At 37.7% G+C, this 25,478-nt stretch overlaps 1 protein-coding gene across 5 annotated transcripts in view; it reads left to right on the top strand.

The window, feature by feature from the left end:
* The first annotated feature begins 371 nt into the window (after positions 1–371).
* Positions 372–25,478, top strand: part of si:ch211-106h4.9 (rab effector MyRIP) — a 37,851-nt gene continuing 12,744 nt past the window's right edge. For 2 of the 5 annotated variants that reach the window (XM_037547073.1, XM_017714196.2), the window contains exons 1-6: positions 372–599; positions 1,691–1,857; positions 16,295–16,516; positions 19,398–19,534; positions 23,455–23,535; positions 25,310–25,407. In XM_037547073.1, the coding sequence (XP_037402970.1) occupies positions 1,748–1,857; positions 16,295–16,516; positions 19,398–19,534; positions 23,455–23,535; positions 25,310–25,407 (648 nt within the window). In that variant the 5' untranslated portion in view covers positions 372–599; positions 1,691–1,747. Of the gene's footprint in view, positions 680–1,690; positions 1,858–16,294; positions 16,517–19,397; positions 19,535–23,454; positions 23,536–25,309; positions 25,408–25,478 lie in introns of all 5 variants that reach the window. The other 3 variants (XM_017714195.2, XM_017714193.2, XM_017714194.2) reach the window with 2 other exon arrangements.

Raw genomic sequence — 25,478 nt, 5'->3', positions numbered from 1 at the left:
TAGCTAACAAAAGTACCGACACCGGACTCCCTCGCTTTGTACTTCACTCTTTATATAAGGAGGAGAGCTTCATTTGTGAATCAACGAATCCTTGAATCGGACAGTTGGAAAGAATCGACTCTGAATCGAGCGTCCCATTGCTTCATCACTACAGTCTGATGGATACGTGGATTTACGTCGAAACCTCCCAGAAACAGAAGATAACAGAGATAACAGAAGAGACACAAGATATTAAAGAAAAATATAATAAAATAGTGGGGATAAAATAATGAAGGAAACTCGGACATTATGGGTTAAATCCCTTACTTCACCGCGCTGTGAATTCGGAGCGCTCTGATTGGCTGCTGCGCGGTTTAAAGGCTCATGTGGCGTCTCGCGAGTCGAGCTTGGGCGCTTGGCGGGAATGGGTTATGCGGGGTGTGCTCCCTTAGCTCCGCATCCTCCGTGGAAAACGACAGCATTCCCGCTGGGCACTTAGGAATTATGCCTGTGGACGCTGCCTGCTTTTTATACCTTTCCATCCCGAGTCGTGACAGAGCTGTAGTTAAGTTGTTAAGCTAGCACCAGAGCTCGGTCAGAGGAGCAGCGGAGAGGCGCCGGTGAGTCTTCAGTACAGTCAGTCAGTCAGACTTGGTTTCCCTTCAGTCACACGTCCGTTATAACGGACTAACGGACATCAGTAAGTGACGGTTTATAATCAGCAGAATCATTTTTTGAAGATTGAATATGGAAATGAATGTCGACACCATGATCTTTACTAAGTTTAACAGTGTAACAGGTCAGTTTATACTAGCTAACGTTTCAAAAGTCATTTGAAAAGATCCCGCTGAAGTGCTTGGAGATTGAGTTGTCTTTGTATGGTCAGTGTCATATAGCTCACCGTTCCGTATTTCGCTGTTCTTGTGAGGTGTGTTACATTATTTTTACATTATTTATCCGTTCATAGCTGTGCTTAGCTCTGTTTTTAGCCTTGTGGTGAACACTGTGTGCTGACGGTTGCGGTAGGAATGGTCTCTGCTTTGCTTCACTGTGAGTGACAGAGTGAAGCGCACAGTGCCTGGACTCTGGTGTGAGTGTAAACACTGGCAGCAGTGCTCTCCTGTCTGAGTGGTGGCCACTTAACCTGTCACACAGCCTGGCTTCACGCATTGCCGTTACACCTCAAGGACGAGAGGGTGTTTTTTTGTGTTTGCTCTCACTGTTAGCTCAACAGATGCTGTGCCTATCAGACTGGAGAGCACTGCCAGTTTTACAGTGTGAAAGACAAGCCTGTACCCTACCAGTCCACACTGCTGCCAGCAGATTTAGTAGTGTTATGCAGGAAGGCTTTTGTCTTTACTCTCTCTCTCTCTCTCTCTCTCTCTCTCTCTCTCTCTCTCTCTCTCTCTCTTTCTCTCTCTCTCTCCCTCTTACAGCACTAAGTATTTGGTTGCAGTCCAAACGAAATCCTCTGTGGAAACTGTTCAGCCTTGGTACATGAGGCAGAGCAAAAAAGCAGATTTTTGCGTCATCATGCACCTGACAGTCCTCGGCTGTTGATTTTCCCTCTTTGTTGTGTAAAGCCTGACGCAGTGTGGGGGTAGATTTATGGGAACAGTTTAAAAAAAGCTTGGGTTAAAATATCTGCAGTGTTATGTATGGATTGGATTGTACATGAATTGGAAGTGATAGGAATTGTTGTCCCATCCAGACGTTAACGGAGACTGGAGACCAGAGACGTAGCTGATCGACTGTGAGGATTTGAGGGATGGGGCGCAAGTTGGACCTGTCTAGTCTTACAGAGGACGAGGCAGAGCATGTGCTACAGGTGGTCCAAAGAGACATGCGGCTGCGCAAGACAGAAGAGGAACGACTAAGGTCAGTGAGTCCTGTCCACCATCACCTCCATCATATGGCTATGGGGTGGTTTTTAGGCCCATTTTCACCAATTTTGCAATGTATTAGAATAACCCAGTGAGAAAGTATTGTACAGCACGACACAAAGCTCAGCGACCATCCTTCATTTACATTATTTTCAGTCAAACTTGCCATTTAAGTATGAGTTATTCATTTTTCAGGAGAAGAAAAATGAATTTTCAGGAGTAGGTTAGGTATAAAATAGTCCCCTTGTATAAGGAAGGGGACCATCAAAGTAAAATAAGTGTTCAAAAAGTTATTAAAAGCTTTAGGGAAATGAGTCCTAACAACCTTGGAAGACCGTATAGACCACCAAACCTGTTACCGTTAGATAAACAGTACTTAATGCTTTCATCTTTGAAAGAGTTGCAAATCAAACAAAGAAGCTGTTGGTGTTCTCAGAATATTGGACTGACCACCCCAGAGTCCAGACCTCATACTCATTGAAAGTGTTTGGGATTATTTGGGTCGTGAGAAGCGGAAAATGCAACCTACTTCTAACACTGAACTTTGGAGTTGTGGAAAAATATCCCGTCAGATTTAAACAAGTCTCCTGAAAGGAATGGAAGCTGTAATAAAGGCAAAGAGCAGACACACTTAATACAAAAATCTCTGATATTCTGTTTTGTTGTTGATTCTTCTATATAATGTTCTGTTAAATATATTTTTCCTGACAATAAAAAATGAAAGCATCCTTAATGGCTTAGTAACTTTTCATTAAGTAATTGACAGTACTGTGTATTTGCTGCATATATGTTGCTAAGATTTCATATAGCCATATACTTGACTAACCAAACTCATTCCTAGTGGAATGTACATGGATAGATCAGTATTTTCCTTTCAGTTCAGTTGGGATAGTGTAGTGGTTAACACCTCTGCCTTCTGCACTGTACACTGGGGTTCAATCCCCACCTGGGCAAACACCCTACACTATACGAATAAGAGTCCTTCGGCAAGACTCCTAACACTGCCTTGGCCTACCTATGTAAAATGATCAAGTTGTAAGTTGCTCTGGATAAGAGCGTCAGCCAAATGCGTAAATGTAGTTAATTTTTTAATTTATTTATTTATTTAGAATAAAAATACAGCTTTTATTTGTTTATTTGAGAAATGCCCAGCATGAATTGCCCAGTAGGCTCTTTAGAATGGTATTTCAGGCATTGCTAGACTGCAGGAGAGGGTTCCTGTCATACTTCGTCATAATTTTTAAACGCTGCACAAAGGACAGGAAGGGTCCTCCCTTCCCTGTCTCACTACAGCTCACTTCCTGAGACAGAGGATATGCTCTCAGTTTTGTGGGCAGCTGATTTGTATCATTCAGCCATTAGTGTATATATATATATATATATATATATATATATATATATAGGTTTGAAGAATTTATAGAGAGTCTTAGCTATTTGCTGTTGCTATAGCCATCTGTACACTAAGATTGTATTACATTTTTTTGCACTGCAGCAAATGTGAATGACCAGAATTCACATCAGATGGTCCTAAAAATAACATGCATTGTGTCCTTATGCAACAAAAAGTATATTATTCCAAAATTAGTAACTTAAATCTGTCAAGATAATGATTAATATGTTCTGCAGACATTAGATTATGTTATATGGTTTTATACAAATGTTTAGGCACCCCTGGTCAAATTAGGTTTTGTTGATGTTCTAAGTGAAAACAAGTGAACACATCTTGTGCACATTTTAAAGCAAAATATTTGTTTATTTGCACCAATTAACCCCTTAAAATCCCAGGCCTATTACAGACTAAGGCATATTATCCTGTAACTACAAGGTCGTTAGTGCAAACTGAAGCTATTCTTGCAGTACAGACGTGTGCTATGAAACTTTGAGCTGGATGGTGGGCCCTGACCATGTAAGGGGTTAATATATTGAGGAAAAATAAAACACAATATGTGGTTAGTGCAGATGTTGTGGCCTATTTAAAATTTAATGTTTTTTTTTATCAATATGTTAAAATCAGCAAATGCATAGAAATTGTGCACTAAAATGTGTAGAAAATGTATCATATTTAAGTTTGTTCCACACAGAGGATGTGTAACTACTTTTTACTTTGGAAATGACAGAACATTTATTTCACCAGGAGTGTCCAAAGCTTTTTCAGAAGCTTCATTTTGCTTGAGTATATTTACAATGAAATATATCTGTCTCTGAGTCCAGTTACATTTTTAGGGTTTGATTCAAACTGTCTAGCATATCGTCTTCCATGGCAGTCATCACCACATACTCCAGTAGTTCCAGAACAACGAAAAGGGGAACACTTTTCGCCACTGCCTGTTGGGAATTACTTACATTCATATTTTTACTAAGTGTAGATCTTTGTATACTGTCATTTGTGTGGCAGCTACACTTCACACTGGGAAGTGGGATGAAAGAGGATATGAGGCTTTCATTTGTGTTAATGGGTCTACTGCCGTGAAACCTTCAGTTACATGGTTACTTTGTATTTTTTTCCCACCCTTCATCCTAACCATACATTATTCATTTTTCTCTACATCTCCATATTCTTTACTTTATTCTAACTGAAGTCATTTATTATAAAAAAAAGTAAATAAATAAACAAAGAAACAAAAGATAAATGCACATACTGTCTTACTGCAAAGCTGTGCTTCCTAACACCTTGATTGCGGGTCAACATTATTACTATAAGCCTCTTACACGAGTGCTTTAGAGAGAATATAAGATATGTACATGAAAAATATTGCATATTGGCCCGCATTTTCTATATCAGTGCATCCCTAGTTTTTGATTTTATGAACAGTTTCTCAAAGAATTGCTTGTAGTTCTGCTATAATAATCTGTTAAATCTCTGTTAAGTAACAGGACATATACAGCACATAGTTTAGCAAAACAAAACAACAACAAAAATGAGCTTTTAAAGCACCCCCCCCATCCCGAGTAATGAAATTCCTCAGCGTGATTAATCGCTATTCCTGGCACCCATGTTTTATTCCATAATCAGACATCCTGCCTTCTCTAATCTTGTTTTTTTTCATGATAAGATTAACTCAGCAAGCTTTTTAGCATCTGAAGTGTCAACATTTTAAGTGATTCAACTTGCAGTTGAGTTTTCTTTTAAAGCTCTCTTGCACGCACCGTCTTGTAGGTTGTATAGTTAATGAAACAGGCATTATTCTGCAGCCTCACTGAGTTGTGTGGCTGCATAATCATTCAAAATAAAAGTGTATAATGATTGATCTCAGTGGAGAGTGGAGAAGACCTCACATTTTAATCAAAGTGAAGCTTTGTCATGCTTTCCACTGTTTTGATTAAAATATTCCTCTGGGAGCAGGCTAACAATCATCTACACCTTTATTCATGATCTGACTGGCCTCCTAATGAGGCCGGTATGGACTAATTATTCTCCCTGTTCTCTTTATCTGCCTCCTTAGAATCAGAAGACGAGGCTGACCTTGCTGTCTGTTTCATATTAGCTTAGACATTTTGCAAACCACATCCAGCATTTTCAGAGAGACCTTTGTGTTTTTCTTTGAGCATGCGGTTTAAAGTCATCATATTAATGAATCAGAATGACACTCTGGCTTCAGACAGACCGTCGATCCCCTCTGTAGATGTTTTTGTATTTTAGAAATGTATTAACAGTAGTGCATAGATAGAAATATGTTCTTGTTTCTTTCCAAATAATTCTGACTGCTTTTGGGTGGGTGGGCTTTGTTGAGTTTAGAGCTATTAAATTAATACAGAAGGTCAGCTACTATCAAAAAGCAGGCACCAGTACATAGGCTGACAACCTTATCTAAAGGACATAATCTTTTATAGCTCCTATCACAGAGGCACAGTCATTAACCCTCTGGAATGGTTGGCAAGTGTTTTTCAACATTGAGGAGAAAACAATGGTTCCCAGAAACCCATTATCTCCCTAGCTATTTGCCAAATATTGATGTGCCTCCCTTTGGTCAGTAATGGGTTAGTTGTAATGAAAAAAAAAATTACAACCTCAGTTTTCCTTTCATGAAATATATGGTACCAGTGATTCTTTAGAAGTATTGCTTTAAGAGTGTCTTTCCAAATGGAGCTATGTTTGTCAGACGGTTGTGTACAAAGCTAGTTGTGTAGCATCCTTTTAACATTTGAAATCCAGCTTCACTGCTGTTTTCATATTATTAATTCATTTATTGCTCCATCAGTGCCCTCAAACCTTTGTGGAATACAGATGTCTTTTGGCTATCATTTAGACACATAGGCAGAGAGGCCACCTGCTGGCTAACCTGTGTCAGAAGTTATTGCATCAAAGCTTTAACCTCTCTCATTTCATGCAAGCACTGGCTTCTCTATTGCTTGCCCCTTACTCTCCTTGGAGGGTTCTGGTTGCATGCATCCTCCTTCTCAATTTTTTCACGGACACCTCAGGAACAGGAAAGCGTTTCAAATAGAGATGAATAGGGGACTGGGGGACCATTGAGCTGCAAACAAAAGTAGCAAGAGCAAGAGAAATGTTCTGACTGAGACTGAGTGCAGTTGCATACAATGTACTGCGAATATGGGAGTCCTACTTTTTTCATTCTTTGAGAGGTCAATCTACTCACATGGTCGTTTACGCTCTGGCTTGTGCATCTTTATTTTGCTTGGACAGATGGAGGAGCTTGGTGTGTCAGGCAGGCTTCCAGTAACTGGATGTGGATGCTGTGAGGCTAAGCAGTTTGGTTTCAGGTCTAACTTGCAAAATGTCAGATGATTTTTCATACTTTCACTCATTAAACCTTGTTTTGTGTGGTGAGCGTGTTGATGAGCTAATGATTACGGACCACTAGCTAAACCTTCTCAGTTTGGAAGCAAATGATGGCAAGCAAAATTACCTCGAAAGAGCATTACAAACAAAAAATACCATTCTTGGTGGAAGCAACCTGTAAATTTTACTGCCTGTTTGAATTACAGACAAACAGACTAAATTCCACAATGCATCTCCTTAAAGCAGAGAGCGCTTTGAAAATATTTACCTTTTTTGTGTGTACAGGGTACATAAAACATAATGCTTTCATGTCTTGCATGTGTCATTGATGTTTCTTATCTGTTACTAACTGCAATCCAAATGCTGTACAGTGCAGTATTTAACTGAACATTAAAATGGTAGATGGTGTTCAGTGTTAAAATTACTATAAAATGCTTGATGATGAAGGCTTTTCAATTTTGTCAGTAAAACAGAACATATTTAGATTCTTAGCTGGTTGGCTCGCTTAATAACTTGCTTAATCAAGCTTTATAACATAGCTGCGGCCTCACGCTGCATTTATGTTGGTCAGGTGCAGCAACACTCAGCAACAGATCCCATTCATTTTCTGTGGGATGTGCTGTGTCCAGCAGAAGTGGCTTTGGTGCATGATGTGAATGGCATGTTGAATTTGTGGGATGCAGTACGTAAAAAAGTGAGCAGAGTTGAACTTTATGCAAATTAATCTGGCCAATATGATGTGTTTGCCCAGTCAGGAGGCAGGTGGTGGTGATTAGTGTCTACCGCTTAATGTGTGAAACATTCGTTCTGCTTATCAGATGGCTCCATGTGGAATGGAAGAACAGCAGCAAAATTCCATATATTAATACAGAGCTCTTGGCTGTCTTGATAAAATGTTTGGTTGGATGTCCATGTACTGAAATCACTGAGCAAATCCTCTGCTATCTAAACCTGAATCTGTCCTGTTTTAGTCTAATTTACATTTTAGAAAACATTACCCTGATGATACACACTGCGTTGTCTTTTGATTACTGAAAAATATGAGGGCATTAATTAAATAAATACTGGTTTAGCAAGATTTAGTCAATTGGACAGCCTCATAACACCCATAAGCAGCAGAAGAGGGGGAGATGTCTTCACGTTCATTGCCACATCAGACCAGTGTTAATGTAGATTTGTAGGCGGTTCGCCCTTCATTCTTTTGAAGGTGGAAACAAAGCAAGGTGCTTTTCACTGTGTTTTCTTCTTGGGGGTTCACCAGCTGTCTTTTTTTTGAATGCTGCCTCTGTCAACAACATTGTAACATGTAACTGTAATCCTACCTTCAAACTGTCACTGTAGGCCTGCCTTACCTTTTATTAGATTGATAGGCACAGAAAAAATGCACATTATAGACAGTTGACTTTGAGTTTAACTTTTTTTCAAGCCATATTTTTTCAGCTTATCTTTTGTTTTGTCTATAACTAAATTATAATTAAATTCAATTATAATGTAGCCAGCTACATTATAATAGACCTCAGTAGCAACCAGAGACTGACACAGGAGCGAGTCGAGTTATCAGTCATTGGTATGGTCAGTATGGTGGCCATTGTGTCATATGACGTCATGTGATATTCCTAAGTAGATTGTGAAGGGCTTAAGGGTCAGTCTGACCCAGAGTGACCTCTTGGACAGGCATGTTCTGGTCTGGGTGTCAGTGGTCCCACACCAACTCATTTTTATGTAACTCATCTGATGTGACCCCACATCAAAGCACAGTGGATGTAACAATGTGAGCTTCTCGCATTGTCTGTCCTCATCTTTCCTTTGAAGTTCACACGTACATTCATTGTGATTCAGGCAGCCCTTTCTGCAGCTCAGAACATACTGCTTTGTTGTTGTTTTTCGCAACATGTGCAAACCTCAGTTTCCCGATTAGCGAATAATCCTTCGTGTCTGAGAGACTGTGCAAGGGAATTTGCTTGCTGTTGTGTTCTAACCCCCTCAGCTCAGTTCATATCCTGATCCTTTGGCTTTATCCTAGACCTGTGGTGTTCTCAGATGTCATTATGGTGTTTTTTTTCAGACGTTTCAAAGGGCTGTTATTCTGTGTCAGTACTTTCATTGCATATTTGTTACATTACCGCATAACACAAAGAGCAGTCATCGAAGCTGCACTTTGGGTGCTGCACAGAGCTGTGGATTTATGAGTGTGTGGTAAAAGCAAAGAGGTGCAGGACAGAAAGTACCTTGTGAAGAAGATCAGTCTTTAGTGTGTCAACATGCAGCAGTCAACAAGAGTGAAGAGGGGGAGAGTCAGTTTTTCAGAGAACAGATAGAGGAAATTCATTTTAACTGAATTAATTTAGCCTATAAACAACTGTTTACAGTTGTGTGTAATTGTCCATTGTTAAATAGCATTGTGTTTTTGACAATGCTATTTATGTTACAAAGGCTGTTTTGTAAATGAATTAAAAACATATCTTACATTTTATTTAATGTTTTCCCCTGAAGTCCATTTATAACACTAGTCTTGTTTTACATACCGAAAACAGAAAACCATTTTACTTGACCATTTCCCAACTTATCATTCTCCCTTAGAATGAACAGCATATGTAAATGGACTCTGTTCTGGCTGCCCTACATTGTCCTTTTCTGTGCCTCATTTAAAAGCAATCCAGTCTTCAACACCTCTCGTAACATCAGTGTGAGTGGTCAGGGCTAAACTACTGTAGATTGAATAGCAGATAGATGGAGAAATGTTGGTTGTAGTGGCATCACAAAACATTGAGATCAAAATGGGCTTTTCTTGCAGCAGAGTTTCTTCATATAGATTCTATGGACTGGGGAGTGTGCAGTACATTTTGAAACTTTAGCAGTGTTTATATATTACGTCAAATTCTTTTGCAAGCTCAATTCAAGAAAAGATGGTGTAGGTAAGATGCAAATAACAGCAGAAAGCAGTGTTTTGTAAATTCACTTTGACCTGTTTTTAAGTAAAAGCAGTACAGAGACAAGATATGATTTATCTTTTCAAAAGACATTTCAAAAGACTACACTCCTGAGCAGAAAATAAGTAAAGACCAAAATATGATGTCTTTTACTGATTGTATTGGTCTGGTCAGAGTCCAGGCTTAAACCCTATAGATGATATTTGGTCTTACATTAAACACAAATCTGCTCAGAAATGTTTTTCAACTGTTTAAAACCATCAGTTTTGAGTGGAAAAACACTGACTTCTTTCTGTAAAAGCCTGTCTGTAAATCTACACATAAAACTTCAACATTTAAAGAAAAATCTCTCCCATATTAACTTAAAACTTAAAATTTGTTTTATGATTTGTTATTAAGGCCATTTCTACTATATTGCCATTTTGGGCTTGGGTTTAAAAAGAGCATCCAGGAACGACCTAGTCCTTTATGAGCAAGGATGTGTTGAGGCCTGCCACTTTGGAAAAACAAATCAGCAAATGGTCCACCTGTTTAAGAATAACATTCCTCAATAAGTGCTTGCGAGAATTGTAGGTATTTCACTATCTACAGTGCCTAATATCATTAAAAGAGACCAGGAATCCAGAGAAATCTCTGTGCATAAAGGGCAAAGCCGAAAACCACAAGTGAATGCCCATGATCCTTGATTACTCAGATGGCACTGCATTAAAAGCCAGCATGCTTCTGTGATGGATATCACCACAAAGGCTCTGAACTGTGTAGTATTAGAAGCTGCTCTGACAAACTGTTATCACTAAACACTGATCATCACATCATCCTCTAAGACTGTACTATACACAGTGCAAGTCAACAATGACTTCTCTGGGCTTGGGGCGCTTATCTGAAATGGACTGAAGCACAGTGGAAAACGTGTAATGTTGTCTTACGAGTCAACCTTTCACATTGTTTTTGGACATTGTATTCTTTGGGCCAATGAAGTGAAAGATCATTCAGATTTTTGCCAGTGTAAGATTCTAAAGCCAGGGTCTGTGGTGGTATAGGGATGCACAGGGGGCAAGTGCCCATGACATACATAACTTGCATATCTGTGAAGGCACCATCAACACTAATAGTTACATACACACTTTGGAGCAATATATGCTGCCTTTAAGACAACGTCTTTTTCAGGGACATTCATGCTTATTTCAGCATGCCAACAGCAAGCCACATTCTGCATGTGTTACAAGTGCTAGACTGGTCTGCCTGTCTATTAATGAAAACGTGAAGTTTTCTGGAGCGTGTTGCAGGCATTAAATTTAGAATAAGCATATATTTACAAGAAACAAGAAGTTTATAAGATAAAACACCATACATTGTGTTTTAGACTGTTTTAAACCAATAAAGGTCACACATAATTTACTATTCACTACTTTCAGGTTTTATTGGCATTTCACATACTGGCCCAACTTTTTTGAAATTGTGTTCAAAAAAGTTGGGACAGTACTTCAGTAGAACTGAACACTAGATACTAAAATTCAGTATTACTTGACATGGCACCTTTAAAGTATCCAACCTTAATTGGGCTACAAAGCGGAGAGTTCATTTCTATATGATTTTACTAACTTTTCCTAACACTTTTAATCTTTATGCAAGCTTTTTCTTTCTCATAACTTCACTGTTCCGTGGCTAGCTTATCTAACATTGTAATTAAGTAACAATTTTCAGACATGTGGCAAATCAATGTAATAGTTGCATTGTTATTTGCAGTAGCATACAAGCTTGGTAATAAGTGCTTGCTTGTAATTCAGTAAATTAAAAGTAGTGGTCCTTCAGCTTTTACAAAGCACTGATTAAAGCATTTGGACGCTGTTTGTAGCTTTTAGCAGCACTTTTAAACTTGCTTGTTCTGGTGCATTCAGTTGCGTGAAACAATTGATTGCAATATCACCCAAGGTCTGTGCTTAAATAAAGCAGTGGGGGACAGTAAATAGCTATGCAGCAACTTCAGTTAAGCATAGCAGGAGCCTTTTCAGTGGAAGCATGTAACATTAGAGTGAGCAGCAGGGTTATTATTGTAAAAGCAGTACACAACTGAATGCTGAGCCTATAGCAGAAAAAACAATTAACCTTCTTCACACACAGCAGTGACAGGTTTTCTCTGGGTTTTGCAAAGAATAGTTTGGAAATAACAGTATTGTATTGTAAAGACTAGAGAGTTGATGACTAGAGCTAAATCACTGTTTCAGTTATCATTTTAGTAATGCTCTGATGATCCTTGGCCTAAATTGAAACAGAAATTCAGTACATACTGGGCCTAAAACCAAAAAAATTTGTGCTCCCCATTTACATCACTTGAATGAAAGAGGCAAAATACAGATGGAAACTCCAGTACAGGATAATACATGACTAAAAGAGGCAGAAATGTGCATCACTTTAACATCAACTAAAAAGATGATTTCTTATTAATTAATTAATTTAATTTACTACTGTATATAATATATGTATATATATATATATACACACACACACACATATATATATATATATATATATATATATATATATATATATATATATATATATATATATATATGTATATATATATATATATATATATATATATATGTATGTATGTATGTATATAAACATGTATGACATGAATGTAGCAGCTATTACTATTATAATAGCCATAACTATTAATTGTAAACTAAGTCATAGGCTGTTTTCATGCCTAGTTTGTTTGCTAAAGTCCGAACCAGAGTTTTTGTGACATTGTATCTTGTATCTTTTGCTTTGGTTTTATACACATAAGTATTTATTGGTCAGAAATTTAGCAAGGATCAAAGAGCTCTGTTACTTTTAAATCTGCCAATACTTGAACCAAAAACTCCTACTTCAGCTGACAATAGAGACGCTTAACATCTATGTATGTCACAGTCAGTCACAATATTAATAACCCTTATGTGATATCTACTTCATTATTCGTTTGTCAATTTGAATGTAATCATTCAAGTTGCTGATGCAATATATTCTGCGATCCATTTGCCAAAATCAAATGCCCTGCTTTACTATTATTTTATAGCTTGTTATATATATATATATATATAATATATAAAATATATAAAATTATATTTTATAGCTTATTAGCAACATGAGCTCATGTTGCAGAAACTATATGAGTGTCTGTCAATGATATAAGTCAAAAACAGGACAAACGATTACGTGGACAGTACAGTGCTGATGTGCTGTTAGCAGTTGCTGTGATGTTAAATTGCCTTATTTGGTGTGGACCATCACAAAAATGGGTTCCCACCAGCAGTGAACTAAACTAGGGTCAGTTTGGAAACATTCATTTGCTTAGTGCACACCTAATACAAGTGAGTGTTCACACATTTCAGAATGGACTGGACTATAGAAAATGTTTGATAGGTCTGCACCAAACAAGGTAGATGTGAAAACGTCCTGTAGCTTTACACTTTGTTGGAGGCCTATTTAATCTGTTCTTTTTCAGTCAAAATATTTGGGTGTTTTTCTGTTTTGGCCAAAACCAAAGCTGCTGTTTTGACTGAAAATATTCGACTGCTGATTCATTCATTTATTAACTTTATACCCCTCATTAATTGATTGAACTGAGTATTCATACCTGTTTCAGTAGTTTTATCAGTGTGGTTGAAGTACCTACTTAATGCCTATGGATGGTAGAAGCTACAAAAGGCAAGTAAAGCTTACTTAATAGTACCATGGTGTCCTTGTGTCCTCTTTGTTTGGAACATTAACCACTTTCGATATCATGATGTATCATGATGTCAAATCATGACACATGTATCATAATCAGTGTAGTATTAGAAGCTATCTGGATATTCCCAAACTTTTTCCTATTTTTATCACAGAATGTTTTCATCCATTTACATCATGTAACAATCTGCTGCTCGTCGTATAGATTAAATACTATAAATACTAAAAATACTATTATTTTTGCATAATGGACAAATATGCATAGGTCAGCCGTTTAAGCTGTAAGCTCTAGAGCTCTCTTTGCTCACCTGGGTTGAGTTTGTGCCTCTTGGCACTGGGCAACTTCTCCTGCTTGTGCCAACTCCTCAGTACATAAACAACAGGCCACCAGCACAGTCCAGCACTGAGCAGTGGAAATGGCCTACTGTGTGGACAGCATTACACTTTTAGTCATGGTACCAACGCAAAGGGTTGTTCTCTTCTCTTGGCATTATTGTGTTATTTGTAAAGTGCAGTTTATGTTGCAGCACCTGTATTGGCTATGATCTGCGTATGTAATAGTGGAATCTGGTGGCAGGAGGCTGGATAGTGCTGCATTCGTAGGCCTGGGTGATTTTTAAAAATAGCATGATTTTCTTGGTTTTCTTGTTCAAAAATTGCTGATTACCCTAGAACACACATAGACACATACACATTCCCCTGCATGCATTTTGTAACATTTATGTTACAAACCTCAAGTCTAATAAAATAAATATATTGACCCTTTGGCCAAATAATATTATACATATACATATGTTTAAATCGCAATTACAGTATTGGTCCAAAAAATTGCAATTAGGCTATGTTCACATTATAAGCCTTATTGCTCAAATCTGATTATTGGCTCAGATTTGATTTTGTTTAGTTAAGTGATTCAAATCTGTCACTAATGTGAGTCAAACCAGAATGCGCAAAAAAGCACATAAATTCTGATCTAAACGTTTACGTTAATCAATACGAATACATATCCGATCTAGGACCACAAATGAAAGTGACTGAGGTTGGATTTGTCAAGATCAGATTTGCATGTCCAAACAGCTCTGAAAACATCAGATCTGTGTCATATTAGCGGAAAAAAATTGACCGACCTGGTAAAGTGAATGTAGCCTTAGATAATTTCCTCAAATGACTAATTGTGGGATTCCTTCACTTGCCACTTGCGTGCAAACAGCACCTCCAGCTGGAAAAAAGCTTCCGGCTACAGCATGTGTGCGCTTAACAAGTGAGTTTCAAATCCACATCCATGTACTTTACATATTAAATTATTATTAACATTATTTATTAGTATTTAAAAAGCTGTTTAAAAATAAATCAGTCCTCTCGAGTTTTTTGTCTGGTCTCTTTCCTAAAACTGTAACCTTTGAAGCAGGTTACCTGTCAGTCATCGCCAGTTCCAAATTACATCACCCTGTCGCCCAGGCCTACTGCATTAGCTTGTTCGTAAAGCTAAACACTGTGTATTAGTCTTTTATTATACAACAGTTAGTTCCAGCCACGCAAGCTGATTGGTTGAGAGGTGTTCTAACCATGCTGATATTACACCATAACATCATGGGTTTTTCAAAAACACTGTATTCACTCCTCTACGATGCCGTTTCTCAAACGATTTGAATGTTTTTGCTGCTCATTTTGCGCACAAACAGAAGATGAATAGTTTTAAGATCACATTTGACAGACAGCCGATTTGGTCAGACTCCGAAGATTAGACTACACTAAATTCCCAAACTGTCATTACTGCTGAGCAAGCTTTTCATTCGGAAGCTGTGATAGAAGAAAACCTAACCAACCTGGAATCAGCCAGAAATGAACTGAATACCATTCGCCAAACGTTTAGTCTCATCTTCAGGTTCTGACCGAATCAGACTGAGCCATAAAACTGCTGCAATAAAAAACACAAAGACTTGCGAACATTAAAACATATTAAATGCTACGTTCACAGCCCATTTTATTAATTTCTTGCTTCATTTATTTAACTGTTGTATAAAAGCAATAGAACACTTGAGGTCGTATGTTATCATGTATAACATCACAGCTGTGATTTGGTTGCAGGCATGACCAAATAACACACTCCCTCTCGTTTTCTATTGCTTAAATCTACAGAGACATGCATTAAGTCTTAGCACCAGGATTTCATGCCGTTGAAATGTCACAGCATAACAGAGATGCTCTGCAGTCAGTACTGTGTAGAATCGTGAAGCATATGAACCTTGAGAAATAGAGAAGTATCATGAAAGTTCATCTGTTTATTGCTCATTAATACATTGCATTTGCAACCTAACAAACACCTGTGTAAAAGTAGCATTCTCCTCTTCATTCTGTATTATATCATTATGCAATAGTTGTTTACCCAAACATTTTTTTATCTGCTTGTTTTTAATCTAGTGAGATTATGCCCTGTCTCTCTCTTTCTCGTATGTGTGTTTGTGCATGTGCGTGCATGTGTTTACTGAACCTAATCAGCCCAGGCTGCTGTCTGTAATCACTGCTAATGAGTACACTCTGGGCTGTGGTTGGCGATGCTAAGCAGATGGAAATATGCCCTGAATTTACATTGCAGCTTACAAAGGTGCACAGTCTCTCTCTCTCTCCCTTAGAAAAGCTGTACTAATTAACTGACCTGCCTTGTATTTTGAACATAAGAAGAGCATTTTTTTCTTTTGTTTGTTAATTCATTCATTCATTCATTCATTATTGACAAAAGATAGTCATTACATTGCAGCAAATGCACCTGAATTTCTGTTTGAAGAGCACTGAATAAATATGGCACTAAGGGAAGGTGTATTACATCACTCACTCCAGCAACATGCATGGGCTATATTACCTAGTTTTTTCATTTTTATTGTCTTTTTCTTATGAAATGCTATCAGTCCTTTCCTTCCTTACTCATTTTTTGTTCTTTTACATTCGGTGTATGTGATGCTCACTCACTCTCTTGCTCTCTTTCTCACACATGCACACAAACACACTCCCCCCACCCCCCCCCCTCTCTCTCTCTCTCACTCTCTCAGTGATTTGAAGCAGGAGCTGACTGAGGAGGATACTCGGTGTGTTTTGCTCTCACGTCAGCGCAGCTTTAACCAGCGCTGCTGCATTCGCTGTTGCTCGCCTTTCACCTTCTTGCTCAAGCCACGCCGTCGCTGCCTAGACTGTCACTTCAACGTCTGCAGACGCTGCTGCTCTTACTCCACTACCGACAAAGGCTGGCTGTGCTCCGCCTGCGAGAAGAGCAGGTGAGTGATTTTAGCCCTCAGCACTACACTGCCCTGACCATCATCAGATTGATAAAGGGACGGAGGGTACTGACGCTGTCACTAGGCACAGATCTTTATTGTAGGTTTTCTTGATGTTTGTATGTTTAACACATAGTAATTCCTATTAATTTTCATAGAAATTTTCCTCTGCTAAAAATTCAAATTTAAAATCTTGCATCCCTAATGAGATCTGTGATTGCAAGAGTGTTAATACTCAGACAGCATGGGAAATTGGTTGTTTCCTTAATGGCACTTTATTAGATTTGCCTATTTTGCCCCTAACCATCAAAAAAAGCAGTGCATTACATGACACTGCACAGAACTCAGTAAATTAAATTGCTTGCAGCATTCGGCTTTTCACTTTGACTCCACAACTATGATTAATACTATAGCCTTTCTAAATCTCCACAGTTAAAACTTGGGATGCATGATGACATTGTAATGAAATCATCATGGGCAAATAAATTGGCATTACAGATTTTAGAAGATTTGACCAGTATTTCAAACTGATATTTGAATATGTATATTATTCTCCAGAAGAGCTAGATTTTGAAGTGACATTGAGATACTACACTAAAATACATTTGATTCATTTTACTGCTTTTTACCCGATACAAATACATTTTGCGTTTGTTTATAATGCTAATCCTGCAATATTTAATCACATTTTATATTTAAAAAAAAGTGTGTCAGCAACCCCTATTGGTGTCTCCATAGTTAGTACAATTCAGATTTAAATAATTGTAATAGTGAAAAATGCTCTTATGAGCCTTGCATGTCATGCATTATTTTCCAATTCTAGTACACGTTTTTCTTGTTCTTTGTTCTGCAGTTTATGGGCAGTTCTCTTCTGAATGGCAGATCATATCCATCACTTTTATTTGATATCAGAATGCCCCACTCTAAATTATTGCAGTGTAGAGCTGTGTTCAGTATTCAGAGTGTTTGTCACACAGAGGAGCAGTAAAGGTGACGTAGCATTATATATTCATACAAATTGATCTTATCTACAGTGACAGAAAATACAGGAGGCTTGGAGCTAAAATACCTGTTGTTTCTATATATAAATAAGTAAAAGTCTAACAGTGTTTACAAATGAACACATTCTGTACATTTAACATCAGTTCTATGTCTTTATTTATGATCGTGTTTTGTAAAAACTTTGGCAAGGTTCAAGTGAAATCACACTGTCCTCCCTGCTGATGGTTGGCATAGTATACACTGTTGATGATTGATTGGTGTGATTGCTACGGTATACACTATTGTACAGTATACAAGGATTCCCAGCCTTTTGCAGCCTGCAAGCCACACAGACAACAACAAAGGCTTCCATGGTTCAATCAGTCAGGTTGTTGTTTCTGACTTACCTAAGCTGATCTTGTTTGCCATCTACTGAGTGCTGGATGTCAGGCTGAAGAGATGAAGTTCTAGCTCAGATTGACAGGTTTAACATTTTCACTGTTTAGTCTCCAAGTGTCTATGTAAATTAATGGGTTTCAGAGCCTCATTTAAAAAGACCTCTAAGCACACATTGCAGAGGAGCAGTTGATTGGTTTCAGTTCTAAATGTATATGTTCTACTAAATGTATATATTCTTCACAGATTATCCCTGTTTAATGTAAATATATTTGTATATAGCAGAGAGTTTTTTTTCATACTTAGGTCCCTACTGTCTGTATATTTTGTGTATATTTTATATATCTCAGTTTTAGTATTTTCTGTGTAAACTTGAAACTTGAAAATTAAGCTTTTCTCAGTCTGAGATACTGTTTGCTTGTAGATGGCAAGATGTCAGGACTCGGGATCTTTCTTTCTGAAAGACCCTTTTTAACATTTAACCATGAGGGATGAGCTCCATACAATTGAAAAGTTAAATGCTTTACATTTTTTAATTTTTCTAATAAAGAACAAATATGTCATATGTAATATTACATTTGGTTAAATGCCTAAATGGTAGTGAATTTTTGCAGTTAAAAAAAACAAAAAAAAACAATGGCCAACAGCATCCTAGCAATGCCACCACTGCCCAGTGGAGAGCTGCTGCCCACAGGTTGAAAACCACTGGTGTACTCAAATTATTGAGTAATCCTTTATTTGTATGTTCCTTGTCAAATTTACTTAAGTTGATATAACAGTTGTTGCATGTAGACTCTACAAAGACATTCTGATATACCATATTGTATCACATTATGTATATCAAAATATGGTACATTTTTTTTGAGGAGTAAAACATAACAATACGTGTATTTCTGCACTTTTAATTTGGTTAAATTGTGCAGATCATTTCAGCTTACATCATATAATCTCTGAAGAGTATAGTGTCTCTTCTATAGTGGGAGTGTAGCTATGAGTGGTAAAGTGTCAAGCTCAGAGCCATCTGTTTCTCAGTGAAGAACTGTTCCTTCAGCAGCGCTTGGGTCAGACTTAATTCAGAAACAGCTCATCTGTCCTCCAGAGTCTGTGTGCTGTGATAAAGCAACGCAATTAAGTTAATCTTTAAAGCCACAATCAAGCACAAATAAAACACTGCCACAGATTGCCCAGAATTAGTTCTAGTAAACATTAATTTCATTACAACAGCTTTTAGACAGATTTTTCCCTCTCCTGTAAAGCTGCCATTTTAGAGATATGAGGTTTGGCTGTACCGTCCCAAACTCTACAGAAAATTTCCAGTATCAAGGGCCATCATGAATCATCAGCCATCACTGTGTGGTATTCTTTACCTACTGCTGTAGACTGATATTCGTTTTCTTTTAAATTTAAGGGATTGTTTGGCTTTCATGTAAAACTTTAGTCTACTTTAAACAATGTAAAACAGCTTGTAGTAATGCACAGTCATGCTGTGTTTGTGTGTTTGCAGACTGCTGAAGACCCAGTCTCTGGAGTGGTTTTACAGTAATGTGAGGAGACGCTTTAAGAGGTTTGGCAGTGCCAAAGTGCTGAAGACACTCTACAGGAGGCACATTGCAGAACAGGGGAGCCAGGCTGAACTCACAGGTGTGCTTTCAGTTCTCTATGACTTCAAGGTTGTTTTTGATGTAGAATAACAGGACAAAAAGGGGAAGCAGCTTGTGAATTGGAGCAACTGCAAAACCATCAGCCAAAATGAATTGTATGATATTAGAGCTAGGCAATATGCTAAAACTGCAGTATCACGATGATACTTGATTTACTGACATCTGATAAGTTGTAACAGACAAAGTAGCACCCCGTTGAAAAATACTGTCAAAAACCATTAATACAATAATTTGAATTTAACATTTAACATACTGTGCTGAAGTAAATCCAATAGAACACGACTAATTATGCAATCTTTGTAATCAAACATGCAGTTGATCAGTGTTTTTAGGTACTGATGACTGATAGGTCCAGAATATGCTCAGAAAAGCTTAATGTGTAATCAGCCTCATGTGTGATATCTCCAATCTCTTTTTGCACAATTCTCCCACATTTGGACGTTCAGGAGAAATGGATTTTATCAGGAACATGGCCCTTTAATTGCACTGTTTTGGCTTGTGCACCAGCTTGATACACAACACGCTGATAGAATGCATTCAATTTGTGCCTGAAAGTGTCACAATAGGCTTAGTACACCAGGCTTATAGAGTTTTGTTTACATTGTGATGGATAGACTAATAATAATAGCTTCCAGACGTTTGTGTGCTGTGGAATTATTTTTATGGTATTACTTTAATAATTGGTAGTTAATTGAGTTGTTGATATAAATGATTCAACTCATCAGCTAAATATTAAGCTCTTCATGATATGCTGGTGCAAGGAAACCTTAGGAGTATGCAAAGCAGAGCACAAGCAGGACTAGAATTGAAAAACCCAGCTGTATAAAACAAATTAACTTAAAATCCAGCACCGGGAATTGGATTCAGAAGACCTCTGTCTTAGAGGCGCTTGTTTCATGGTAGCACTTTGAGCAGCTTAAATTTATGACGGATGCCTCTGGTTCTGATTCAAGAGATTTTATAGAATTGGAGGAAAGGCCACAGTACATTGGCTTCAAGGGTTTAATCGTGGTTCTCTGAATCTACCTAAACGATACACAGAACGTTCCTAAAGTTAAATTTCCTCTTCCATGTTAATGTCACACTTGTCTTGAATGAAGACTCTATTTATTAACAGTAGAATAGTACAGCATTTCTGAATACTTCAGTCTGAAAGCATCAGTTCTGTATTGATAGTCAGTGATTATCAATTTCAATAACATTCAGTGATGTATTTTGCAAATTTTTTGCCTAAAATCTAATTTGTGGGCTTTTTTCCATACATGAAGAAAAGACTGTTTTTTGTATTTAGTGTATTTCTAAAATTATTGGTTAATCATGCCAAAATAATTGAATCCTGATGCATTGAATCAATTCCTAAAGAATGGTAGCGGCAGCTCTTTTATACTCACTTAATCTATGAAAAAGTACACGTCTGTTTTAAACGATGTAATCGTCACTGCCCACATACTCTCATGTGTTTTTAATGTTGGCATGGATGTTAAGCAGTATGTCCACTAGAGTGCGGTCCAGAGTAAAACGTTTCTGACAACAACAAACATGGTGACAGTGGAGGAGGTCATATTAATGTACCAACTACATACCAACTACACGCCAACATGAAGAGACAAAAGAGGCTCCAGTGTACACTGTGGCAGTCCGTGAGGTCATTAAATACTTTGTGACACGTGGATGAATAATTCTTTTTACTTACATTACCAATGTGAGAAATTGGCATCATGTCTTACGTAAACTATTGACTACACTGCCCCACGGCTTCCGGTGGTACTGCTCCGTCTGTTCTGTACGAACAGAAGGCTCTGTCCATATCCATATTTATGGCATCAATGAGCATTAACAGGTTGTTCTCATGTCCAGTGTGATTGTGTAACAACAGACTATGTCCAGCACAAATAAATAAATCATGAAAGCAAACTATATGAATGTGTGTGCATGTAAGTGTATGAATTTAGGTTGAAAATAATTGTAGCATGATACAATTTTGTGTTTTTGATAGTGCAAAAATATTTCTCACTTGATCCTTAAAACAATCCATTTTCTCATTTGCTGCTGTTTTTCTGGTCTCAGTGAACATGAGTCTAGTCACAGTGTGGCTTGATCACAGAGCTCCAGGGCTATATGGCTCTGTGCTTGTCAGCTCCAACACTGCCATTACCTCACCGACACAGGGGAAGAGGAGAAGCAGATAAGGACAGTAAGCGTCAGTCATGCCCACATTAAGTATGGATGAAGCACTTTCACTGTAGATAAGGGAATGTGCCTGGGCATGACTGTCACCTCAGTAGACCTCTGTGACCTGAGAGAAATAAAGACAAAAATACCTCCCTGTAGACGAGCAGGAACACCTATAAATGCTGAAGTTTGAATCATACATGCATATCTCCACATCTCTACATACTCATAACTATTTAAGAAATTAGTCATTGCCCTGTATGCACTTACATAGCACATATAGACAACCAATATATTGTTGTATATCTTATCTTTTTATATACAATGTATTAATAAAATAAAGGCAAGGACAAAATTTTTAAAATGTTTTCATAGTTTTCACTTTATGTTTTTCTCCTGTAATGTCTGGAATTGGAAAGGGCAGATATTTTTTCAACAAGCAATGGGTGGTTGCATCAGAGGTCCTCTGACCTTCAGTAGCTCAGGGGAGGCTTTTAAAGACCACCAGGAGTCATGTGAGGCCTGTCTGTGTCATCAGCTATCCATCAAAATCGTTCGACGTTGCACATAGTTTGCAGAAACGTCAGGGTGGCTATTAAATTGCGTGTTGGATATTGCGATTCTGTCATGTCCTTTTAGTCTAGATGCCTCTGAAGTGCCTACTGAGCTAGAGGCACCATTACTGCTGTCTAGAACAGTCTCCACAACAGGTGTCCTGACAGAAAAAAAATCACATCAACAGTTGTTAGGTGAGGGTTGAAACTTGAGCTGTGAAAATGATGGGTTAGCTAGATGGTTTTCAAGAAGGGCTCTGTATACTGTCCAGTGCAAAACTAAAGAACGAAAACTAAAGACCTTCAGAACCATATTTAGAGAAAGAGGAGAGTTGTGTCAATTGGGGGGGGGGCCTGAGGGAGAAGCGGCTTAGAAAATGTGTGTGTGTGTGTGTGTGTGTGTGTGTCAATTGGATTTTTGGCAGATTTTTTTGCAGTTTTAATAAGTGCACTGATGTTGTCTGTCCCTTCCTGCTAGCTTTATCTATCTTTATTTAATATCAAATCAACTTGTATGAAGCCATCAGTAAAGTGAATAAAGTGGAACCCAGTAGAGGACAACAGTTATAGTGATATTGATTTCAGACCAAAGTATAGTCAGTTTCAGTTCCACTACAAATCTCTCAGGTGCGTGCACCAGTAAATGCATTCATGTGTACAGTTTCTTCTGTTCTACACCTTCTTCTGTTCAGCTGAAATGGCAGTCACATAGTTGAATTGAAAATCAGGGAATTATAATCCACAGTGCGAACCTCTGTTCTGGGATAAGAACCATAATTCTGTGCACAAGATCTCAGTAATGCAGTTACACAACTGAAAATTCTTAGTGGGCTTGTATGTGTGTGAGATGGCAAAGCAAGGATAATGATGATGTGGAGACATGTTTAATAGAATTTTTTTTCTAGGACAGTGCAAAACTTAAAGGTTTTGTGAGCTTGCAAAATATTTTACTGAGGTTAATATTAAACAGAGAGTCATGGTGCTGTTATAAAATTGGCAAATTGCTGTTGTGAAGTCACTAAAGTCAGTGTAAAACTATGAACCAACAATGCAAATGAGAATGTGTTTGCTTCATTTTCCTGCACAGATTGCTTAAGTTGGGCACAAATATCTTCCTATTATTAGAAGTATAATTGCACCTGAACCTAAAAGCTGTTTTTTTTGTTTTTAACAGAAGGAAGTACATATGATGAAAGTGTGGGCAATGGGGACAGTGTGTATGAGAGTGACTCCACATTCTACAAGCATAGTGAAGGTAAGTGACTCAATTAGATTTGAACTACATAATCATCATTCAAATCAAATAATTTATTTGCAATACATTTATATACACATGTGGGTATTATTTGATCCGATTGCTTCTCCTAGCAGGCAGAAAACTATAATGTACACTCCTGAAAAAAGAGTTAAACCCCAAATTGCAAAACATTAAGCTTTTAATGGTCCTATCAAATCATTGGTCCGAAAATGAGCAAGAACTAAGAAAATGCACTCCTGAGACCTGTGCTACCATTTGTTTGTGACTGCTCACAAACAAATGGTAGCACAGGTCTCAGGAGTGCATTTTCTTAGTTCTTATTAATTAACTGCTCACAAACAAATGGGGGAGCTGGAAACAGGAAAATCCACCTACGTACCCTTCTTGTATGCAAAGATAGAATCATGAGAATATTTAAATACTTGCCATAAAACTCAAACTAACACATGTCTGGGTGTTCAAAATTTTCCAAAGTATATATATATATATATATATTTTTTTTTTTCTTAAACAATTAGTCATGATTTTGGTAATCTGCCACACCTGATGCAGCCCATCACAAATCTGAAAACAAGGTTCTAATTAGAACTAGGAGCAACTAATATCTACAGGTGGAAATCTACAATATGCAGGCTTGTGAGTCCCAAGGTAAAAGAGTGAGAAAATTTGCTCCAAAAAAAGCAAAATATCATGCAGGTGTGGCTGTCATCAACCACTTAGCTGGACTTCATCAGGCCAAGTGCAGCTATTCTGAAATTTACAAGACCCTAAAGGCACATCAAATTTCTATTTCACTATCAACTACTAAGAGAATAGGTTAATGCTTTGAAACAACAAGTGATGTTGCCAGAAAGAAAGGATCTGGAAGGCCTAAAGCCTCTTCAAACAGAGATGATCATGTTCTGCAAGTTTACAGGTCTCAAAGGCAGGAAAAAAAGCCTTCAAAAACTGTCAGCAGAATTCACGACCTCAGAAAACAAAACTCTTTTGAGAATAATCAGTGTCTAGAATATGTTTTTAAAAACTGTGGCTGTCAAAAAAAGGGAAGCACAGAATGAAGTTTTTAGCAGAATTTGATAAGAATATGATGTTTGTATTCAGAGTTGTGTGGACTGATGAATCACGTTTTGACTTGCGTGGTCCAGAGAGATGTCTTTGAAGATCTGATGGGAAATTCAACTCTGAATGCAACTCTATTACCATTACCATTAAACATGGAGGTAGAGGCTTTTCAACTGCTTCACTATGAGAAGTCAATTAATGCTTTGAAGTGCAGGAAAATATTTCAGAAAGGCTTACTTCCTGCAATTAAAAGAGGAGGAACTATTTCATCTTTCAATGAGACAATGCCCCTGCTCACACTGCGAAGACTACAAAGAAGTGGCTTGAGAACAAGTCCATCAGGCTCATGTTTTAGCCTGGACAGAGTCCTGATTGGAATATTTGGTCCCACATTATACACACTAACTAACCAGCAAAGGTTTTTCAGTATTCATCAACTGTAGAGTTTAACGAAATCTAAGGAAAAGGTCATCCCATAATAAGTTACTTTATTGGTTTAATTCTTGCTAATTTCCTGACCATTTATTCACTATTAAGATCATTTGAAGCTTAATATTTTGCAGTTTTTGGTTAGGCCTATTTTTTGCACAGGATTGTAGATATAGTCGTGTAGGTACTTTGCATAATGGGCACATTATGTTTGACATCTGTACTGTGACATTTATATTGTGATTTGCTGTGCAGATAATGCTTTTCTGCTTTGTTCCAGAGCATACCATGGCAGAGACCATCGGTGTGGCACTGCGTGTGGCAGAAGAAGCCATAGATGAAGCCATCGCCAAGGCTGAGAGTCAAAGAGACAACAAAGTACTTATTCTTTTTAATATTGAGTATGTATAGTATTGTGCAAAAATTACCACTACTACTTATACTTAATT

This window comes from Pygocentrus nattereri, chromosome 2 (assembly GCF_015220715.1).
Source record: "Pygocentrus nattereri isolate fPygNat1 chromosome 2, fPygNat1.pri, whole genome shotgun sequence".
Lineage (NCBI taxonomy): Eukaryota > Metazoa > Chordata > Actinopteri > Characiformes > Serrasalmidae > Pygocentrus > Pygocentrus nattereri.
This window is presented reverse-complemented; position numbering and strand designations above follow the sequence as displayed.